Here is a 22,480-nt window from a genome sequence, read left to right on the forward strand (position 1 = left end):
TCTTCTTCAATACAGCATGATGTTCATTTAGTACATTATGGTCCATTTAGAGTCAAACAGCCCATAAAGCAGGGGATGCTTTGGGGCGGGGCTTACTGTGATTGACAGGCTGCATTGGTTGCGAAAAAATGATGACGGCAAAATCGCCAAACTCGAAGCTTCAAAACGTCAGTCCACAAACCAATGTAATGTGCAACCTCACCACTAGATGTCCCTAAATCCTTTAAGAAAAAGTAATTTTAATCTCACTTCGACTTCAAGACTTGATCAGCTGATGTTGTATCAGGGCTCTTTTACTACAACTTAGTTTTTCTTCCCCCTCGTGATCCAGAGTCCTTTAATTTAAAGATTTTGTTGAGCTATATATAAAGGTGTTGGATGCAGATGTGTCTCAGCTTCAATAAAGAAGCAGCAGCTGCTCTCACTTTCAGTACGCTGGTCCTGAGAGCTGAATGCACGGCGACTTGAGAGAGTGCAAAGTGGCACTGTCGACAACAAACAGTGATGAACACGCCGGGTGCGTTCCAATATTCACACTACCATATTATTTAGTGTGCCAGAAAAAGATTTAGAATATCCGAATACATAGAATGTCACATGGACTATGCCCAAAATACCAGGATGTCCTCCTGCATCTGGTCACATTTTGCAGTAGGCATAGTACACACATTTTGAATTTCGGACGAAGAAAATGCAATTTGGACAAGTGTGCATCACTTTTTATTGTCCCCTGGGAACAGTTTCCGTTGTCATCTGTGCTTTTTGCATGTGTAGTGAAATAGGTGCAGATGTTTTGTTAATTTGCAGTGCGTTAAGCCCTCTGGGCCACCGTACTTGAAGCACTATAGTCATTACATTTTTGTAACAACGACAACGAATCTCAACCAATCAGAGCGGACCTCCCCTTTCCTTTTGACCAACAAAAACCACAGGTACAATTAAATCAAAGAGCTTTTTAAGAATTTTGAAAATGTTTATTACTTGTGCAATAATTTAGGCTTCCAGTACTTTAAAAAATATCATGTCATGTGACAAACGACACACGTCTAAAATATACTGGCTATTGTTTTTTACTTCAGTAACAAAATGGACTGCCTTTAAATGAACATATTGCTCCAATAAGTAAAACAGAACACCATCACATTCCCTTGAACACCAAAGACAACACATCATAATATATTAAAGAATGTGTCGTAATAACATCGAATAAAGTGATGAAGGCTTTCTTACTCAAATACTGTTCTTTAAAACACCGTAGCTATTATTACAAAGTGAAAAGTGAGACCAAGCATTACCAAAACTACAGCAGTCAGCACTTAACATACAGTGATGTCATTTACATCTAGAGTTAATGTAAAAACTGTGCACAAAGTACAGCAGCTACCATTAGTAGTAGTAGTAGTAGTAGTAGTAGTAGTAGTAGTAGTAGTTGTAGTAATATGGCACACAAGAGCTAAACAGCATTTAGAAACATCTGTCCAGATCAGATGATATATCGTGAGCATCTGGACGGCGACGGCTTGGAGCCAGAGAGTGAACATTTAATTCATCAAATTTAAAATATCAAAATCACAAAGCTGGAAATGTAACAACAGTCATATTAGATGGGGGAAGAAAAACAAATTTAATCTGGAGAATAAGTGTTTGAATTCTGACATCGAAAACACGTCTTCTGCCAAAAGTTAAAGTGTATTTTGTTCATTTTCAGGCAGCTTCTCGTGAAAAGAAAATAGCCAAAAGGCAAACTGGATAAGGTTCCAGACGATCTTTATAAGCTGTCAGAACAACCTCCGTCATCATCATTAGAAGAAGAAAAAGAGGAAGAGGAAGCCTACACAAAAACAAAAACTCTCCATCACGACTCTGGCTCCAAGCCCCCCGCGAGCTGGGGTTTGGGAATTTGTTTTTCTACCCTCTCTAGTCTCTGTGATCTTTCTACCAACGCAACGTGCTCTTCTATCAGACTCTTTTTCATTCATCCAAGTCTGGACACACTCACAGTAACTGTGGATTACGCAGGAGGGTAGTTTGTTCAGTTGGAGTCCTGCATCTCCGCCCCTGAAGCCTCTTCGTCCACGGCGACGTTCGACTGGTCCTCATCTAGGAATGAAAAAAACAAACAAACATGCGGATGCGCGATCACTCCCCAATCCTTCAACGGGATGTAAAGCAGAGTTTGAACCGTTCTCCAGGTCTAAGTTCAGGTCCTTTAACAGGACTACAGTACTCTGCACATTCATCGACACAAAGACAAGACATGCTAGCAGCCATTTTCGGCCGAATGGCCACTACATAGCTATAAATCTGAATATGACAATATACCAAATTTGGGTCGTGTAAACGTCATATTTCGTTTAGATATTCCGAATTAGGTCTAATTCCGAATGGAGAATTATTTGATTAAGACATAGGATGTGCTGATCTTAGTCTGGTTTTAGGAACATTCTTTGGACGTGTGTACAGTTCATTCAGAATATGCATCTCAATCTGGGTTTTGATGGCAGTTTGTGACACACGGCCTCTTCCCTGTTTCCAGCTCTGTGCGTTGGACATTAAACCAGCTAGCTAACACTAAGATTCATGCCTAAAAGAAAATGTCTTGTCGGAAGGAGAAACACACCTATTTTTAAACATTATGAAAGACTTGGATAAAAACAGGTTTTTGGATATGAACAAATATCTCAACATCGATCTTTTCAAGAAGGTGGTAAAAGGAATGAAAGAGGGAGCGTGTTCTCTCACAGTACACCACCGGTAACGTTAATCAGATGTTAATCAATGTTTTGCAGGTGTAAAGATAAGATGGTGAACATGCGTGCCATGCTCTTAGATTAGCATGTTAGCATGGTAACATTAGTAAAGCTAAAGCTGATGGGAAGTTCATTAGTTTTGCAGGTATTTGGTGATAGACCAAAATATTTGACAAATTACAATTTTGACCTCATGATCGATGTAAAAAAGTCAGATGATCACGTTATTATCAGATGATCGAGTTATCACACTTCATCCTCTGGGGAACATGAATGTCTACTAAACTTCATAGTAGTCGATCAAATAGTTGTTTACTGAAAACAAGAAATGTCAACCTCATAGTGGCGCTACAGGAAGAGTCAGCGGATCACCACAGTCAGTGGGATTCCTCCTCTGGGGAACATGAATTAGATGGATTTGGATTAGAAATAAATTGAATGTACGAATTCTGCTGAAAATGACGATTGCAAACGACAACAACACATTTCACGAATGAATGTTTCTTGCAAAATGTTGATATAGTCTTGCAACCCTCCAGCATGCTCTTGCAAAATATGGAGTGTGTTTTGGTTTGTTATGTAAAAATCCATAGGAGGGAAAATGATCTCGCAAATCATGTTGCAAATCACAGGCCCCATATCTTTAATTAGATAAGATTAGATATATAGATTTAAAAAAACAAAATGAAAACTGTCTAGCGAGAATTTCCTCTTCAAAATAAAACACAAATGTCTGAACTCAAGTGGACTAATAGTCTCTAACAGCTTTGTTGGCCACAAATACCAACTTTTTTACATCAAATGGGGTGAGTTCTGCTGTTCAGCTGCATTTCACAACGTCAAGTGGTTCTCAAGAGTAACATGCAGATCCACACTGGACAAATGAGCTGAGGTGAAAATGTGTTCGCTCTAATGATTCAGCCGAAGTGGAGAACTGCATTTATCCTGAATTGAAAGACTCCAGCAGAGTCCTGTTTGGGAGACAAATGATCAGACCGACTAGATATAACAATTCATTTTTCAACTCGGTGATGCACATCATCAGATTTCTGTGCCACGGTACATCACTGTACTTGCGTCGTTTGGTTCAGGTGAGAATGACAGCAAAGTGAGTCATTAAAGGAACTACAGGAAGTCTTTACAGGAAATAACCTTTTATGGGATTAAAGAGACGGATGTTAATTTATGAAGGCCAGCAGCTCCTCATGTTTGGAGAGACACTCAAAGGACAGCTGTTTGTATGACGGGGTGAACACAGCCGGTGGTGGAAATGAACTAAATATGTTAACTAAGTGCTGAGCTTTAGTATAATTATGAGGGTACTTCAGTATATAGTATACTTTATACTCCACTACATTTATTTGACCGCTGGAGTTACTAGTTACTTTGCAGATTATGATCTTAAATGAAATAAATAAATAACATATCATAAGCTTATGAATTAAAATACATTGTTAGACATTGAACCAGTGGTTCCAAATCTTTTTGACTTGAAATCTCTTTAAAAATCAAGTGTCCAGTTGAGGCTCCTCTCCACGTTTCACCTGCATTCTCTCTAGTGTCCACCAGGGGGCGACTCCTCTGATTGTATAGATGTCTATGAGAAAATTACTCTACTTCTCTCTTGATTTATTTCCTCAGTAAACATTGTAAACATGAGTTTATGGTAGGATCAGTGTAGATCTCCCTAAATGCTACACACTGGACCTTTAAGTAAAGGATCAGAGTACTTCTTCTGCTTTTGACTTGAGTTTATAAATGCGTTGTCCCTTTGAATCTAAATGAGCCAAATTACAAAAATGAAACCAGGTCAGCGTTCCCACTTTGGCCTCACACACCAAAAGGAAAACAAACCCTCAGTGACCTCACGCTCCTCCTCACCTGCAGTTTGTTCGTCCGCACTAGTCCTCTCGGTTCTGGCGTCCGGAGAGCTCGGCTCGTCCGGCGGCCAGCGGAGCTCGCCGCTCTCCACCTCGGCTCCGTCCATCGGCTCGACCACGATGGAGGGAAGCCTCTTGGACAGCTTTGGATACCTTTCATGGGTATCTGGGAAGATCTGTTTCACACTCATGTAAGGTTCAACTGAAGGGGGTTATAATATTTGAGGAATCTCTCACAGCACATGTGAAAGAACAACAGTGCGGTAAAAACCGGATTAGGAAAACTGTGTATGTCAGATGAAAGATTAACTGCTGGACTTCTCTGACTTTGATCTCTTTGAACTTGACATGTGCATAGGCAGGTGATGTTATCTTTCATTTTTTCTAATTAGATTTGTATCTAACATCATCGTTGGTAAAACAAGGATGTATAAAGCTGAGACTTTGTATAAAGAAGCTAAAAGCTAAAGCCTCTTTAACACATGCTCTATAACTCTGAACTTGTCTTGACATGAGGAGCTGTATGTGAGACCTGAATCTAAAAAAACAACCAAATTAAACCTAAATGTTCTGACCTGCAAACCACCAAATCAGTGCAAACATATTCATTGTAGTTTTCTTGAGCTGTTTTCACCAAAGGAAGTCAATTTCAGTAGATATCAGACTGAAAAGTGAAAACAACAACATAAGAAACAAACAGAAACTGGGAGAGTTTATCACCCAATACACCGGCATCATAAAATAAAGCATGAGTGAGTGACGACTTTCGTCAGGTCAACCCACATTTTACTCTTGCTCATCGCTCCTGTGACTCACCACTGTATCTTTTCTTCTCCAATCAAACCAGGACTGGTTAGAAATCATTTAAACACAAACACACACACACATCTGGAAGGATACTGCGGCCTGATCTGCTCCAGCTCCACCCCCGCTGAAGTCCTCCGCGCCGGGCTCCAGAGAGTTCATCACCTCGGTCATCCTGGAGAGAAACACATGCTGATGATCGACAATCAATAAACTGACTGTGGTGTGTGAGCTGTCTGACACTGCAGGATATCATTCCTCAATGCTTTCTGATTACGGACCAATATCACGATTAAACTACCAAGAACTACAACTACCTCTAGATATTTCCTAAACATCTTGTCTGACCACAGAAGTGGACGTGGTCATCGTGACAGTAAGAAGCCTCGAGTTCGACGATTGCGCCGTCGCCATCTTTGCTTTTTTTGCAACCGATGAACGTTGTTATCATATTTGAAATGTGGAAGAGTGACGTCGAAGCGTTGTATACGTCTCTGGTAGCGGCAGTGAGCTGTCAATCACTGTGTAGCCCCACCCTAAGCATCCCCTGCTTTATGGTCTATTTGACTCTAAATGGACCATAATTTACTAAATTAACATCATGCTGTATTGAAGAAGACTTGAAACTAGAGATTGAGACCATAAACTCATGTTTACAATGTTTACTGAGGTAATAAATCAAGAGAGAAGTAGAGTCATTTTCTCATAGACTTCTATACAACCAGAGGAGTCGCCCCCTGGTGGACACTAGAGAGAATGCAGGTTGCACCCTGGTAGGTTCATCCCAAAGAGAAACAACTTAAAAATGTAAGTTTAAGCAGCTTTAACTGATGTTTTTGACTAGAGTCTCACCAGAGGAGACACACTTTATCTCCGTCTTATCCATAATCACCTACTTTAAACCGCTATTAAAAAATCCATATTTCCAGCAGCCAACACCAGTCTTCTGCCCGCCAGACTTTTTCTTTTTTTACGTGTGACAAGTTATCAGAAACACCACTTTCCATACAATCACACTGGCAGTTGCTGTTGCCATGGGGACGATGCGATGGAGAGTGCATGCCTCTGATTGTCTGAGTAGTTCACTTTGCCAGAGCGCACAAGCGAGACTTCTCTGTGAAACCTGGAGTTGCTTTCTTGCCCCTTCATCGTGCAGCTGAGACAATGCAGCCTTTATCCCTCACCAGAGGCTCGTGTTGTTCCTCTCGCTCCGGACGGCCTCGTGAAGGAAGCAACTGGAGACAGAGGCCCGGTGGAGCTCCAACACGTGATTCCGGTCTGAACTCTGAAGAAGAAGTTGCTTTTTCCACTGAAGCGTAACAGACGTTAAAGGTTGATGCCAGGCGTGACGCTTCTGTCATGCTTTTCTCTCTCTCTCTCTCCCTCTCTCTCTCCCTCTCTCTCTCTCTCTCTCTCTCTCTCTCTCTCTCTCCCTCTCTCTCTCTCCCTCTCTCTCTCTCTCTCTCTCTCTCTCTCTCTCCCTCTCTCTCTCTCCCTCTCTCTCTCTCTCTCTCTCTCCAGCTGAACAATAATAACGTCTGATTTGAGCCATTAGGTCTGAACAAGGTTGTCTAAGACCCTTTACAGTTTTAGCTAGTTTCAACTGGTGGTTCAAATTATGGCATCTTGCATATTTAAAATCTTGAGAAGGGTTCAACACCGTGTAAAATGTGTCTTCTTTATGTTGGATTTTCTTTGTGTTGAAGGTTCATTACAAGGTTATATTATTACCTCTTATCATTATAGTATATATTATTGAGGCGTAAGTAGTATTTTCATGTTGTAGCTGGTGGAGATGAAGCTTTTAACTACTATGTACACTGTGTGGATAATTTAATTGATAACAAAGCATCATATTTTTTAAACCGATCACATGTTTAGTGTGATAAATCTTAATGTGAATAGTAACTAGTGACTATAGCTGTGAGATAAATGTAGTAAAAAGTATAATATTTCTCTCTGAAATGAAGTAGAGTCGAAGTAGAAGTATCTAAAAATTCTACATTACAGTAGTACTTGTGCCACCACCGCAATGAGCCCAATATCTCTTAAAATTGCAGATTTTTTGTCATTAATAGTCAAAACAATTAAAAGTAATTTATGTATAATGCTATGAAAAGCTGCAGCCAGCAAATGTTTGAGTTATTTACTTGATAAATCACTTCAAACAACTAATTGAATATCAAAACTGTCATCGGTTACTTCCTTGTTTATTAACTAATCGTTTAATCCAACAGTTGTTTCAGCATTTGGCAGTATTTTCATTAATATCTGTTGTCTATACCTCAAATAAAGTCTGAATCAACTATAGCTGTAACGATGAGTTTATTAATTGATTAGTCAAATGATAACAGATTCATTGATTAAGCCATTTTTTTAAGCAAAAACGATGTTTATTTGCTAGTTTTCTTTGTTTTATGGATACAAATCTGAATATTTGGGGAGATTTGAACTGTTTGTTGAATGAAACAAAAGATTTGAAGAAATCCTGTTGGGTTTTAGGACATTCCAACTTGCATTTTTCACTGTTTTCTGATTTTATAGACTGATAGATAACTGGCAGATGAATTAGTAATGAAAACAATTGTGAGTCGCAGCCAAAAAAACAACAACTGTACAAGCCAAAAACCCACAGGAGCCCCCTGACCTGCTGCAGCAGCACAGCCTTCAGTTTGAAGCCAGATATTTGCACCTACTAAAAAAATTGAAATCTATTTTCCTCATAAAACACAACAAAATCTCCAGATAATATTTCCTCGTGCATGCGGTCTCATTTCCATCTCACTGTTTGCTCTTCAGATGAAAGATGTGCATCTGGTGTGACCTCACGGATTAAAATTCCTCCTCTTCTTCGGTCCGTCCATCATGAGCTTCATCACGGTGGAGACGGTCCAGTTAAAGGAGCAGCCTCCTGCTCAACAGTCACTTTAATGCCACTCTTTCATATCTGCAGATGCAGGATATTGGTAGAATGACCGCTCTACTCTCTCTCTCTCTTCTCTTATCACCCCATCTGCACTTCAAACATTTATTTATTTATTTTGCTGCTAAATCAGAGCCAGCAGCAACACCACCTCCTCAAATCCAGCTTCCTCTGTTATACCCAGTAAGGTTTTTACAGCCCAAGGACATGAAATGAAGATGAAATCCATGTCCAAATATAGTGATACTCTTCTTTACTCACCATTCAGCCTTGTGAAATGTTCCACTGCTCTGTTTTTGTTTAATTTAGTCACATTTCCTGTTCTGTTTTTTACTCAAATGGCTCATAAACTTGATTGCATTCATTTAATACATACTAATAAATGTTTACACTTTTGAGCGCAGATTTACCTGCATGACACACAACAGGTAGCCAGTTGACTGCAGGTAGCAGGTACTGTTAATACATTTAAATAGCAGTGTATAAAACACAGCTTCTGCTACACCTACACCTCTAATCCCACACACAGAGCAGCACCAGTGCAGAAATAAAACCCTAAAGGTGAAGCAGATTTTTATTATTTTTAATGTTGCAGTTTAAATGATTAAACTCATCAGACATTCAGTTAGTTTTATAATAAAAAGATTTTAGTTGAGTGTTTGAAATGAATGATTGTTTCCAGAGTGGTTAGAATAAAATGAAGAAGCTCCATACCTGTCTGCGGGCTGATCCAGTGTCTCAGAGCAGGAAGATCTCCGTCCTCCGCTGCTTCATCACACTGATGCTGCTGCTGCTGCTGATGATGATGATGGTGCTGATGATGATGATGATGATGATGCGGGCTGTTGTGGGCGACAGGCGGCGGGGCGCGCAAGGCTCCCGGTGAAGTTTCAGCTCATATCGAGGTGTTCAGGGGCATGCGCAGTGGAGCGGGGACCGGTGCCGCGTTCAGGAACCATCGGAAACGTTGGGATTACGAGTGGGAAGCGACCTGATTGCAGTCAGATCCTTAGTTTACTTGAATACAAAAGTGCAGAAATACTCCTGTCCTGGATTAAAATATACTTCAAATACCACAAGTAAAACTAATCATTTTGCATTATTGAGTGCGGTAAATATAGTACTACGACTATTTAGTTTTTACAACTGATACACTGTACTTTTAATTTGAAGGAAAGCTACATATATGCCTTCAGCTGTGATGCATTTGTGTGTTACGAGGCAACATTATGCTAATTACGTGATAACGGTCTGAATCCAAACACAAGCAATCAATAAACGTGTTGCAGCTTCAACCTTCATTGAATTCCCCGAACAAGTGCGGCTCATGAAGCTGTTATCCTAGAAGCTATGATTTACGAGGAACACTTTAAGGCAGCACATAATTAGAGCAGCCGCTGATGATTTTAAATTTGCTAAAGATGTTAACAGTAAGCTGAATTTGTCAGGTAAATATCCACATTTTATACCCTAAAACCTGAATTTAAAGGCACACCAGGATGTCATCTCTATTCATAAGCCTGTTTTATGGAATAACAATCAAGCAGTAAGAGGTTCCACCGTGTGTTAGTGTTACAGATAATGTTAATTGGCTTTTTATTTTATCCAAAGAACACAGTGATAGTAAATATATACTTGTGAGCTGTGTCTCCCTCTAGTGTGCAAATATGTGTATTAACACTTCCTATGACCGTGTGTTGAAGTCATGATATAATACCCTCACGTTGAGTAATGTAACGTTACTTTTAAATCATCTCATCATCAATCAGGAGCTGGTGGAAGAGGTAATCAGATCTCCTACTTCAGTAAAAGCACCAATACTAAGTAAGTGTAAAAATACTCTATTACAAGTAACGTAAACATCTTCAGTAAAAGTAAAAAAGTAACCGCATCAAAATATACTCAAAGTACCCAAAGTAAAACTCATTATGCAGAATGGCTCATTTCTAAATCATATCTGATGATAATTATTGATGCATTCATGTGTACATCAGTTTAATATTGTAGCTGGTAAAAGTGGGGCTGACTATCATCAGTTATATAAAGTTACTCCTGTGTAGCTTAATCTACAATTATATTTCATCGTTTATTAGTTGATTTGTATTTTGTATTAATAATATAAATCTGCAAAGTAAATACTAATTCAAATGTAGTAAAAAGTACAATATTTGACTCCATAATTTAGTGGACTAGAAGTAGCAGCATTGCATGGAAATACTCAAGTAAAGTACAAGTACCTCAACATTGTACTTATGTACTAATTTACCTTCCACTTACCAAAGTATGTGTTTATTTTACATTTTCTGAGCTGAAATTTGACCAATTGTAGTAAATCAAATGAATAAACAGGAAGAAACATTCTGGTTAACTCCAACATAACCGTCATCATCAGCTCCAGCCACAGGTTCACACAGTATTTATTTATTTTGCATAACTTTGCAAACACAATGCGTCAGAGGAGCAGTAATCAAATGAAGCTCCAGAGATCATTAAAAGCTATTTACACAGCCAGTTTAATTCTCCCACTTTGTACAGCGATATATTATAAGACAACATACCGTTGATATCGTTTTTCTTGTAGCAAATTAGGTTCTAAGCAAAATATTAATACAAAATATAGTTGCAGCAGTACACTTGCTGTGTCTGATCATAAGCGCTTTCGTTTCAACGTTGTTATTGTTTCTTTACATTTGAGCTACAGCCACAAGAATACATCTCAGTGATACATGTACATATTCATTTATCTGTCATATACGGCCCTATTCTATTCTAGCTTTTCTCTACTGTCGACTTTACGGTGAAATTATTGTGAACATATTTTGGAATGTCAGTAACATTTAACGATTTTTGCAACAGTCACATTAAATCAAATGCACTGGTGATTATCATCAGATGAATAAGAGCACAAGTACATTGGATCAGTGTACATTAAAAACTATGAAACAACAAATGTATGATAAGTTTTGATAAACAAAAGACATGGCTTACTCTAGTTCTGTGCCATAATAAGCAAGGATATTTGGTGAAGTCCTGTCATAATTTGCAGTAAGGGCACTCAGTTACAAGCTTATTAACAACTTATCAGTGAATTACATGAATCCATCTCTTTATAGGTCAACAACATGCAGCCAGAGCTTAAAGTTAACACCTGGCTGACTCTTTCCTGTGATTGGTAAGTTAAACTCTCTAACAATCTTTTTGTTTTTTAATCTCACCTCTCTGTCACATTGACTGTCAGGCTGCTAAGGCTGCATAATGAGGGATTGTATCTTTAGACATCATTTGCATACATTTATTTCACTCGTCGGCTCCATCAAAGAACCTCATTTTGTCAGAGTGCATAGAATCTCTCAGTCGCTGAATGGATGAAGCTGTCTCACCTGAGATGGGCTCAGACGAGTCAAACCTACGTGTGATTTGTTTCGTAATAACAATTGTTTCTTTGCTTTCACTTCTTTCACTTGATGTTTCCCTCACGAAATGCTTCTCGAAGACCGTTGTCTTGCCGCTTTGTGAATCCTCGATAGTCCACGATGCAGCTTCGTTAGCCTCTGATCCTTGGGGAAAGCCTCCAGCCGATTGGATTTGGACAGCAGTTAGTAGCTTGGCATGCTGTGCTTCTGGGGTCGCTTGAATATTTGATGTAATGACGTGTATTTTCCCTGATTCCAGTCTGAGCGTGTCCTCCGACGAAGATGAAATTCCGGATGACAGAATTGTGATTTTCTCAGGCAAGTTGGGCTCAACCGAGATCAGCTCAGTCTTCGTGGTGGAAGTAATAATGTTACTGTGCAGCTCTCCGAGCCCTGCAGCAGCGGTAGGATCAGAGTATTTGACAGTAACCCTGGTTGGAGAAGATAAGGAAAAGCCACCATACTCACTTGTCATCGCGGAGCTAATATCAGCAAAGGCGTCTGATGACTGAACGGAACAGGTGGTGCTTATTTCCTCATCCACTGTTTCCCCTGCTGGGCTCTTTTCATCCTTACGCTCGTCTCTTTCAGGGATCTTGGCAGGTTCCGATGGGGAGGACAGGCCAAACTTGGGGAATTTAAACCAGCCTGTTCTCTCTGGACTTTTGGTAGCATCTTGCTTTGTTTCCTTTTCCCTTGCCTGTAACTGCTCTCCACTGGGTTCATCTGTTTCATCAACTTCCTTTGAGGTTTCAAGATTTTCTGATGTTTTTGGAACATCAAATTCAACATCAATATTCTTGAGGATCTCACCAAATGATGTAAAAGTCACTTTTGGGGATTTACTCTCTTCTTTTGGCTCAACTTTCATTTCCTGTTTATCTGCTTTGCTTTCAGTGTCAACGGGGACATGTTCATCTTCAGGATTGGGTCTTGAGAAACTCAGCTTTGGCATTTTAAATGATGGTAGTTGGAATTTACTTGGAGAGCCAAGACCCACAGCGTCAGTATCAGTCTTTGGTGTTTCAGAATCTGTTATTGCTGCTTGGGATACATCTGATTTAATATCAACACTGGGACCTTCGATGTTGACAGTAACATCCTCCTTAAGTTTAGCTCCATCAGTGTCTGCATCAGGTGCTTCTACGGTGATATCGTAAGTAGCCGCTCCAAATTTCGGCATCTTCAATGTTGGCATTTTAAATTTCAACGGTGATCCTCCAGCATCTTTTGACTTGGCTTCAGTCTCAGAGGCTTTGATTTCCACACTAGCTGAAGGTTCTTTGACTTCAATTTGAGGGAGTTTGACCTCTGCTTTAACTTCCGGCAACGTGATAACTGCATCTTCCTGTGATGCATTTAAATCTTCTCCAGGTCCTTTTGCTTTTGGTAGTGCAATGCCGAACTTTGGAAATTTGAACTTGCTTCCTTGCCCATCAAGTTCAGCTTCAAGCTCGGGAGCTTTGATTTGCATTTCAGGTTGCTTTACTATCACTTGTCCCTCTGAAAGAGAAACATCAACACATGGAAGCTCAGCACTGACTTCAGGTTCTTTAACACTTGACTTTGAAAAAGAAAATCTGGGTAGTGAAAATTTAGTTTTTTTCAAGTTTGCATCAGGCTTTGCAGCAGGTGGCTCTTCTATTAAAATCACCCCTGAAGGTCCTTGGACTTCTGCTTTGGCCTCTGTTGGTGTAACATCAACGTTGGGTGTTTCAAGCTTGTCATCTACATCAGGGGCTTTACCACCTGTGCTTGAAAAGGACAATTTTGGAAATGTCCAATTTGGTCTTTTCATCTTGGTTTCAACCTCAACTGTTGGTGCATCTGGTGCTGAAATGACGGCTTCATGTTCTTTGACTTCAACACTGGGCAGTTTGACCTCAGCTTTGGCTTCTGGTAATGTGACATCTACATCTTTCTTTGATAAGCTCAAATCAATTTCAGGTCCTTTTACTTTTGACATTGAGATTCCAAACTTCGGCATTTTAAATTTGCTTCCTGACACTTGAAGTTCACTTTCTTTAGATTTCATATCTACAGATAGGTCTTCAGTGTCAATGCTGGGTGCAGTGACATCCACTGTAGCTCCTTCAATTTGAATGTCTTTGTCCACATCAGGTACTTCCACACTGACCGTAGGAGTAGCAGCTCCAAATTTGGGTAATGTGAATGTTGGCATTTTTAGTTTTGATGGTGATCCTTCAACATTACTCGTTTGAGCTTCAATCTCAGGAGCTTTGATTTCCACTGTAGCAGACGGTTGTTTTATTTTGACATCTGGAAGTTGAACTTCTGCTTTGGCTTCTGGTAATGCGACATCAACTTTGGGTGTTTCAAGCTTGACATCTACATCAGGGGCTTTACCACCTGTCCTTGAAAAGGAAAATTTTGGAAATGTCCAATTTGCTCTTTTCATCTTGGTTTCAACCTCAACTGTTGGTGCATCTGGTGCTGAAATGACAGCTTCATGTTCTTTGACTTCAACACTGGGCAGTTTGACCTCAGCTTTCACTTCTGGTAATGTGACATCTACATCTTTCTTTGATAAACTTAAGTCAATTTCAGGTCCTTTTACTTTTGGCATTGAAATTCCAAACTTCGGCATTTTAAACTTGGTTCCTGACACTTCAAGTTCACTTTCTTTAAATTTCATATCTACAGATAGGCCTTCAGTGTCAATTCTGGGTGCAGTGATATCCACTGTAGCTCCTTCAATTTTAATGTCTTTGTCCACATCAGGTACTTCCACACTGACCTTTGGAGTAGCAGCTCCAAATTTGGGTAATGTGAATGTTGGCATTTTTAGTTTTGATGGTGATCCTTCAACATTACCAGTTTGAGCTTCAATCTCAGGAGCTTTGATTTCCACTTGGGCTGAAGATTCTTTTAGTTTAACATCAGGGAGTTTTACTTCAGCTTTGGCTTCTGGTAGAGTCACATCTACATCTTTCTTTGATAAGCTTAAATCAATTTCAGGCCGTTTGATTTGAGGCCCAGAAAAACTGAGACTTGGCAGTTTAAACTTGCTTCCTTTTCCTTCATGTTCAAATGATGGGTCTTTAATGTCAATGCTGGGTGCTGCAATGTCCACTGAAAGAACCTCTTCAGGAATTTCAATGTCCGCTCCATCGATTTTGACATCTTTGTCGGGCACTTCAATGGTGGCACTTGGAGTACCAACTCCAAATTTTGGTAATTTGAATGTCGGCATCTTATATTTTGAAGGTGATCCTTCTTTATCCTTTGTTGTAATTTTGATCTCAGGAGCTTTAATTTCCACTTTAGCAGACGTTTCTTTCAGTTCAATATCAGGAAGCTTGACATCAGCTTTGGCTTCTGGTAGAGTCACATCTACATCTTTCTTTGATAAGCTTAAATCAATGTCCGGCCGTTTCATTTGAGGCCCAGAAAAACCAAGACTTGGCAGTTTAAACTTGCTTCCTTTTCGTTCACGTTCAAATGATGGGTCTTTAATGTCAATGTTGGGTGCTGCAATGTCCACTGAAAGAACCTCTTCAGGAAATTGAATGTCAGGTCCATCGATTTTGACGTCTCCTTCCGTATCAGGCACTTCAATGGTGGCACTTGGAGTACCAACTCCAAATTTTGGTAATTTGAATGTTGGCATCTTAAATTTTGACGGTGATCCTTCTGTACCCTTTGTCGCAATCTTGATCTCAGGAGCTTTAATTTCCACTTCAGCAGAAGATTCCTTTAGTTTAACATCAGGGAGTTTGACTTCAGCTTTGGCTTCTGGTAGAGTCACATCTACATCTTTCTTTGATAAGCTTAAATCAATGTCAGGCCGTTTGATTTGAGGCCCAGAAAAACTAAGACTTGGCAGTTTAAACTTGCTTCCTTTTCCTTCATGTTCAGTTCCTGTAGTTTTAATATCTATTGATGGGCTTTTAATGTCAATGCTAGGTGCTGCAATGTCCACTGCAAGAACCTCTTCAGGAATCTTAATGTCAGCTCCATCGATCGTGATGTCTTTGTCGGGCACTTCAATGGTGGCACTTGGAGAACCAACTCCAAATTTTGGTAATTTGAATGTCGGCATCTTAAATTTTGACGGTGATCCTTCTTTATCCTTTGTTGTCATTTTGATCTCAGGAGCTTTAATTTGCACTTTAGCAGACGTTTCTTTCAGTTCAACATCAGGAAGCTTGACTTCAGCTTTGGCTTCTGGTAGAGTCACATCTACATCTTTCTTTGATAAGCTTAAATCAATGTCAGGCCGTTTGATTTGAGGCCCAGAAAAACTAAGACTTGGCAGTTTAAACTTGCTTCCTTTTCCTTCATGTTCAGTTCCTGTAGTTTTAATATCTATTGATGGGCTTTTAATGTCAATGCTAGGTGCTGCAATGTCCACTGCAAGAACCTCTTCAGGAATCTTAATGTCAGCTCCATCGATCGTGATGTCTTTGTCGGGCACTTCAATGGTGGCACTTGGAGAACCAACTCCAAATTTTGGTAATTTGAATGTCGGCATCTTAAATTTTGATGGTGATCCTTCTTTATCCTTTGTTGTCATTTTGATCTCAGGAGCTTTAATTTGCACTTTAGCAGACGTTTCTTTCAGTTCAACATCAGGAAGCTTGACTTCAGCTTTGGCTTCTGGTAGAGTCACATCTACATCTTTCTTTGATAAGCTTAAATCAATGTCAGGCCGTTTGATTTGAGGCCCAGAAAAACTAAGACTTGGCAGTTTAAACTTGCTTCCTTTTCCTTCATGTTCAGTTCCTGTAGTTTTAATATCTATTGATGGGCTTTTAATGTCAATGCTAGGTGCTGCAATGTCCACTGCAAGAACCTCTTCAGGAATCTTAATGTCAGCTCCATCGATCGTGATGTCTTTGTCGGGCACTTCAATGGTGGCACTTGGAGAACCAACTCCAAATTTTGGTAATTTGAATGTCGGCATCTTAAATTTTGATGGTGATCCTTCTTTATCCTTTGTTGTCATTTTGATCTCAGGAGCTTTAATTTGCACTTTAGCAGACGTTTCTTTCAGTTCAACATCAGGAAGCTTGACTTCAGCTTTGGCTTCTGGTAGAGTCAGATCTACATCTTTCTTTGATAAGCTTAAATCAATGTCAGGCCGTTTGATTTGAGGCCCAGAAAAACCAAGACTTGGCAGTTTAAATTTGCTTCCTTTTCCTTCATGTTCAAATGATGGGTCTTTAATGTCAATGTTGGGTGCTGCAATGTCCACTGAAAGAACCGCTTCAGGAAATTGAATGTCAGGTCCATCGATTTTGACGTCTCCTTCCTTATCAGGCACTTCAATGGTGGCACTTGGAGTACCAACTCCAAAATTTGGTAATTTGAATGTTGGCATCTTAAATTTTGACGGTGATCCTTCTGTACCCTTTGTCGCAATCTTGATCTCAGGAGCTTTAATTTCCACTTCAGCAGAAGATTCCTTTAGTTTAACATCAGGGAGTTTGACTTCAGCTTTGGGTTCTGGTAGAGTCACATCTACATCTTTCTTTGATAAGCTTAAATCAATTTCAGGCCGTTTGATTTGAGGCCCAGAAAAACTGAAACTTGGAAATTTAAACTTGCTTCCTTTTCCTTCATGTTCAGTTCCTGTAGTTTTAATATCTATTGATGGGTCTTTGATGTCAATGCTAGGTGCTGCAATGTCAACTGCAAGAACCTCCTCAGGAATTTTTATGTCAACTCCATCGATTTTGGCGTCTTTGTCGGGCACTTCAATGGTGGCACTTGGAGTACCAACTCCAAATTTTGGTAATTTGAATGTCGGCATCTTAAATTTTGACGGGGATCCTTCTTTATCCTTTGTTGTAATTTTGATCTCAGGAGCTTTAATTTGCACTTTAGCAGACGTTTCTTTCAGTTCAACATCAGGAAGCTTGACTTCAGCTTTGGCTTCTCGTAGAGTCACATCTACATCTTTCTTTGATAAGCTTAAATCAATGTCAGGCCGTTTGATTTGAGGCCCAGAAAAACTAAGACTTGGCAGTTTAAACTTGCTTCCTTTTCCTTCATGTTCAGTTCCTGTAGTTTTAATATCTATTGATGGGCTTTTAATGTCAATGCTAGGTGCTGCAATGTCCACTGCAAGAACCTCTTCAGGAATCTTAATGTCAGCTCCATCGATCGTGATGTCTTTGTCGGGCACTTCAATGGTGGCACTTGGAGAACCAACTCCAAATTTTGGTAATTTGAATGTTGGCATCTTATATTTTGAAGGTGATCCTTCTTTATCCTTTGTTGTAATTTTGATCTCAGGAGCTTTAATTTGCACTTCAGCAGACGTTTCTTTCAGTTCAACATCAGGAAGCTTGACTTCAGCTTTGGCTTCTGGTAGAGTCACATCTACATCTTTCTTTGATAAGCTTAAATCAATGTCAGGCCGTTTGATTTGAGGCCCAGAAAAACTAAGACTTGGCAGTTTAAACTTGCTTCCTTTTCCTTCATGTTCAGTTCCTGTAGTTTTAATATCTATTGATGGGCTTTTAATGTCAATGCTAGGTGCTGCAATGTCCACTGCAAGAACCTCTTCAGGAATCTTAATGTCAGCTCCATCGATCGTGATGTCTTTGTCGGGCACTTCAATGGTGGCACTTGGAGAACCAACTCCAAATTTTGGTAATTTGAATGTTGGCATCTTATATTTTGAAGGTGATCCTTCTTTATCCTTTGTTGTAATTTTGATCTCAGGAGCTTTAATTTGCACTTCAGCAGACATTTCTTTCAGTTCAACATCAGGAAGCTTGACTTCAGCTTTGGCTTCTGGTAGAGTCACATCTACATCTTTCTTTGATAAGCTTAAATCAATGTCAGGCCGTTTGATTTGAGGCCCAGAAAAACTAAGACTTGGCAGTTTAAACTTGCTTCCTTTTCCTTCATGTTCAGTTCCTGTAGTTTTAATATCTATTGATGGGCTTTTAATGTCAATGCTAGGTGCTGCAATGTCCATTGCAAGAACCTCTTCAGGAATCTTAATGTCAGCTCCATCGATCGTGATGTCTTTGTCGGGCACTTCAATGGTGGCACTTGGAGAACCAACTCCAAATTTTGGTAATTTGAATGTCGGCATCTTAAATTTTGATGGTGATCCTTCTTCATCCTTTGTTGTAATTTTGATCTCAGGAGCTTTAATTTGCACTTTAGCAGACGTTTCTTTCAGTTCAACATCAGGAAGCTTGACTTCAGCTTTGGCTTCTGGTAGAGTCACATCTACATCTTTCTTTGATAAGCTTAAATCAATGTCAGGCCGTTTGATTTGAGGCCCAGAAAAACTAAGACTTGGCAGTTTAAACTTGCTTCCTTTTCCTTCATGTTCAGTTCCTGTAGTTTTAATATCTATTGATGGGCTTTTAATGTCAATGCTAGGTGCTGCAATGTCCACTGCAAGAACCTCTTCAGGAATCTTAATGTCAGCTCCATCGATCGTGATGTCTTTGTCGGGCACTTCAATGGTGGCACTTGGAGAACCAACTCCAAATTTTGGTAATTTGAATGTTGGCATCTTATATTTTGAAGGTGATCCTTCTTTATCCTTTGTTGTAATTTTGATCTCAGGAGCTTTAATTTGCACTTCAGCAGACGTTTCTTTCAGTTCAACATCAGGAAGCTTGACTTCAGCTTTGGCTTCTGGTAGAGTCACATCTACATCTTTCTTTGATAAGCTTAAATCAATGTCAGGCCGTTTGATTTGAGGCCCAGAAAAACTAAGACTTGGCAGTTTAAACTTGCTTCCTTTTCCTTCATGTTCAGTTCCTGTAGTTTTAATATCTATTGATGGGCTTTTAATGTCAATGCTAGGTGCTGCAATGTCCATTGCAAGAACCTCTTCAGGAATCTTAATGTCAGCTCCATCGATCGTGATGTCTTTGTCGGGCACTTCAATGGTGGCACTTGGAGAACCAACTCCAAATTTTGGTAATTTGAATGTCGGCATCTTAAATTTTGATGGTGATCCTTCTTCATCCTTTGTTGTAATTTTGATCTCAGGAGCTTTAATTTGCACTTTAGCAGACGTTTCTTTCAGTTCAACATCAGGAAGCTTGACTTCAGCTTTGGCTTCTGGTAGAGTCACATCTACATCTTTCTTTGATAAGCTTAAATCAATGTCAGGCCGTTTGATTTGAGGCCCAGAAAAACCAAGACTTGGCAGTTTAAACTTGCTTCCTTTTCCTTCATGTTCAGTTCCTGTAGTTTTAATATCTATTGATGGGCTTTTAATGTCAATGCTAGGTGCTGCAATGTCCACTGAAAGAACCTCTTCAGGAATCTTAATGTCAGCTCCATCGATCGTGATGTCTTTGTCGGGCACTTCAATGGTGGCACTTGGAGAACCAACTCCAAATTTTGGTAATTTGAATGTTGGCATCTTATATTTTGAAGGTGATCCTTCTTTATCCTTTGTTGTAATTTTGATCTCAGGAGCTTTAATTTCCACTTTAGCAGACGTTTCTTTCAGTTCAACATCAGGAAGCTTGACTTCAGCTTTGGCTTCTGGTAGAGTCAGATCTACATCTTTCTTTGATAAGCTTAAATCAATGTCAGGCCGTTTGATTTGAGGCCCAGAAAAACCAAGACTTGGCAGTTTAAATTTGCTTCCTTTTCCTTCATGTTCAAATGATGGGTCTTTAATGTCAATACTGGGTGCTGCAATGTCCACTGAAAGAACCTCTTCAGGAATTTCAATGTCCGCTCCATCGATTTTGACATCTTTGTCGGGCACTTCAATGGTGGCACTTGGAGTACCAACTCCAAATTTTGGTAATTTGAATGTCGGCATCTTAAATTTTGAGGGTGATCCTTCTGTACCCTTTGTCGCAATCTTGATCTCAGGAGCTGTAATTTCCACTTCAGTTTCTTTGACTTCAACATTGGGGAGTTTCATTTCAGCTTTAGCTTCTGGTAATGTGACATCTCCTGTAACTTTAGGCATTGAGATGCCAAACTTTGGCATTTTAAACTTGCTTCCTTCAACGTCTGCTTCATACTCTGCTAGTTCCACTTCCACGTTTCCCTCTGGAATTGCAGCATTCACATCCTGCAGACTGGCATCAACTTCTGTGGCCTTAACACTTTGTTTTGAAAAAGAAAATCTGGGCAGTGAGAACCTTGTCTTTTTCAGTTTTGCATCTACCTCAACACCTGGCTGTTGCTCTATCACAACACCACCTGAGGGCTTTTTGACATGAACCTCTGGCAGATGGACCTCTGCTTTAACTTCTGATTGATCAACATCTGTGTGTGGCACAGATATGTGCATGTCAGTTCCATCAATTGTGATTTCTTTGTCTATATCAGGTACTTCAGTGCTGATATTTGGAGTGGTAGCTCCAAATTTGGGAAATTTGAATGTTGGCAATTTATATTTTGATGGTGATCCCTTCACACTGCTTAATTGAGCTTCAATCTCAGGAGCTTTAATTTCCACTTTAGCAGAAGATTCTTTGAGTTCCATATTAGGGAGATTGACTTCAGCTTCTGGTAATGAGATGTCTACATCCTTCTTTGATGAGCTTAAATCAAATTCAGGTCCTTTTACTTTTGGCATTGAGATTCCAAACTTTGGCATTTTGAACTTGCTTCCTTGCCCATCGATTTCTGCTTCACACTCTGGTGGCTTCATATCCACAGCAATTTTTGGAGCTCCTGGGAGTTCAACCTCAGCTTTAGCCTTTGGTAGTGTCACATCTACATCTTTCTTCGATGAGCTTAAATCAATTTCAGGTCCTTTTACTTTTGGCATTGTGATTCCAAACTTTGGCATTTGGAACTTGCCTCTGTGTCCTTCAAGTTCACTGCCAGTCTGCAAAGGTTTGATTTCCATTTCGGGATTTTGAACCTCCATCTTTGCCTCTGGAATCAAAACCTCTGCTTTTCCAAGGCTGACATCAATTTTAGGGGCTTCTGGATGTTTGACCTCAATGTCTTTCTTTGATAAGCTCATGTCAAATTCTGGCCCTTTTACTTTTGGCATTTTGATTCCAAACTTTGCCATTTTTAACTTTTCTTCTTGTCCGTCAAGTTCATCTTCAGTCTGCACAAACTGCATTTCCATTTCCGGCTTTTTAACCTCCATCTTAGCCTCTGGAATTGAAACATCTACTTTTCCAAGATCAATCTCAGGAATTTTGACATCAACTTTTGTTTCTGGTAATTTGACATCTATGTCTTTCTTTGGTAGACTTGAATACATTTTCGGTCCCTTCACTTTTGGCATGGAGAAACCAAGATGTGGCATTTTATACTTGCTTCCTTTCCCGTCCTGTTCAGCTCCTGTAGATTTCATATCCATTGAAGGGCCCTCAATGTCAATGCTGGGTGCTGCAATGTCAACTGCAGAACGTTCGTTGGGGAGATTAATATCAGCTCCTTCGATTTTGACATCTTCCTCCATATCAGGTACTTCTACAGAAACGTTTGGAGTACCAACTCCAAATTTTGGTAGTTTAAACGTCGGCATCTTAAATTTCGATGGTGATCCTTCTGTGCCTTTTGCCTCAACTTTTATTTCAGGAGCTTTAATTTCCATCTTAGCAGAGACTTCCTTCAGTTCAACTACAGGGACTTTTACTTCAGCTTTGGCTTCTGGAAGTGTCACGTCTCCATCTTTCTTTGATAAGCCAAAGTTAATTTCAGGTCCTTCAACTTTTGGCATCGACATTCCCAACTTTGGCATTTTAAACTTGCTTCCTTGCCCGTCAATTTCAACTT

The 22,480-nt window shown here is 39.8% G+C and overlaps 1 protein-coding gene across 1 annotated transcript; it reads right to left on the reverse strand.

The window, feature by feature from the left end:
* Positions 1-2,032: 2,032 nt before the first annotated feature.
* Positions 2,033-5,608, reverse strand: LOC142967718 (protein LBH-like). The gene is made up of 3 exons (XM_076107211.1): positions 5,531-5,608; positions 4,632-4,806; positions 2,033-2,100 (listed from the first exon to the last, which is right to left on the reverse strand). The coding sequence occupies exons 1-3, from the start codon at positions 5,606-5,608 to the stop codon at positions 2,033-2,035; spliced, it is 321 nt and encodes a 106-aa protein (XP_075963326.1).
* Between the last annotated feature and the right edge of the window lie 16,872 nt (positions 5,609-22,480).

The sequence above is a fragment of the Anarhichas minor genome, unplaced genomic scaffold (assembly GCF_050575085.1).
Source record: "Anarhichas minor isolate MPS153535 unplaced genomic scaffold, ASM5057508v1 ptg000038l, whole genome shotgun sequence".
Classification (NCBI taxonomy): domain Eukaryota; kingdom Metazoa; phylum Chordata; class Actinopteri; order Perciformes; family Anarhichadidae; genus Anarhichas; species Anarhichas minor.

Coding starts and splice junctions, on each gene's coding strand:
- LOC142967718 (XM_076107211.1), bottom strand. CDS start 5,608: ATGACCGAGGTGATGAACTCTCTGGAGCCCGGCGCGGAGGACTTCAGC. Junction 4,807..5,530: donor CTGGAGCAGATCAGGCCGCA/GTATCCTTCCAG, acceptor AGTGTGAAACAG/ATCTTCCCAGATACCCATGA. Junction 2,101..4,631: donor TGCGGACGAACAAACTGCAG/GTGAGGAGGAGC, acceptor TTTCATTCCTAG/ATGAGGACCAGTCGAACGTC.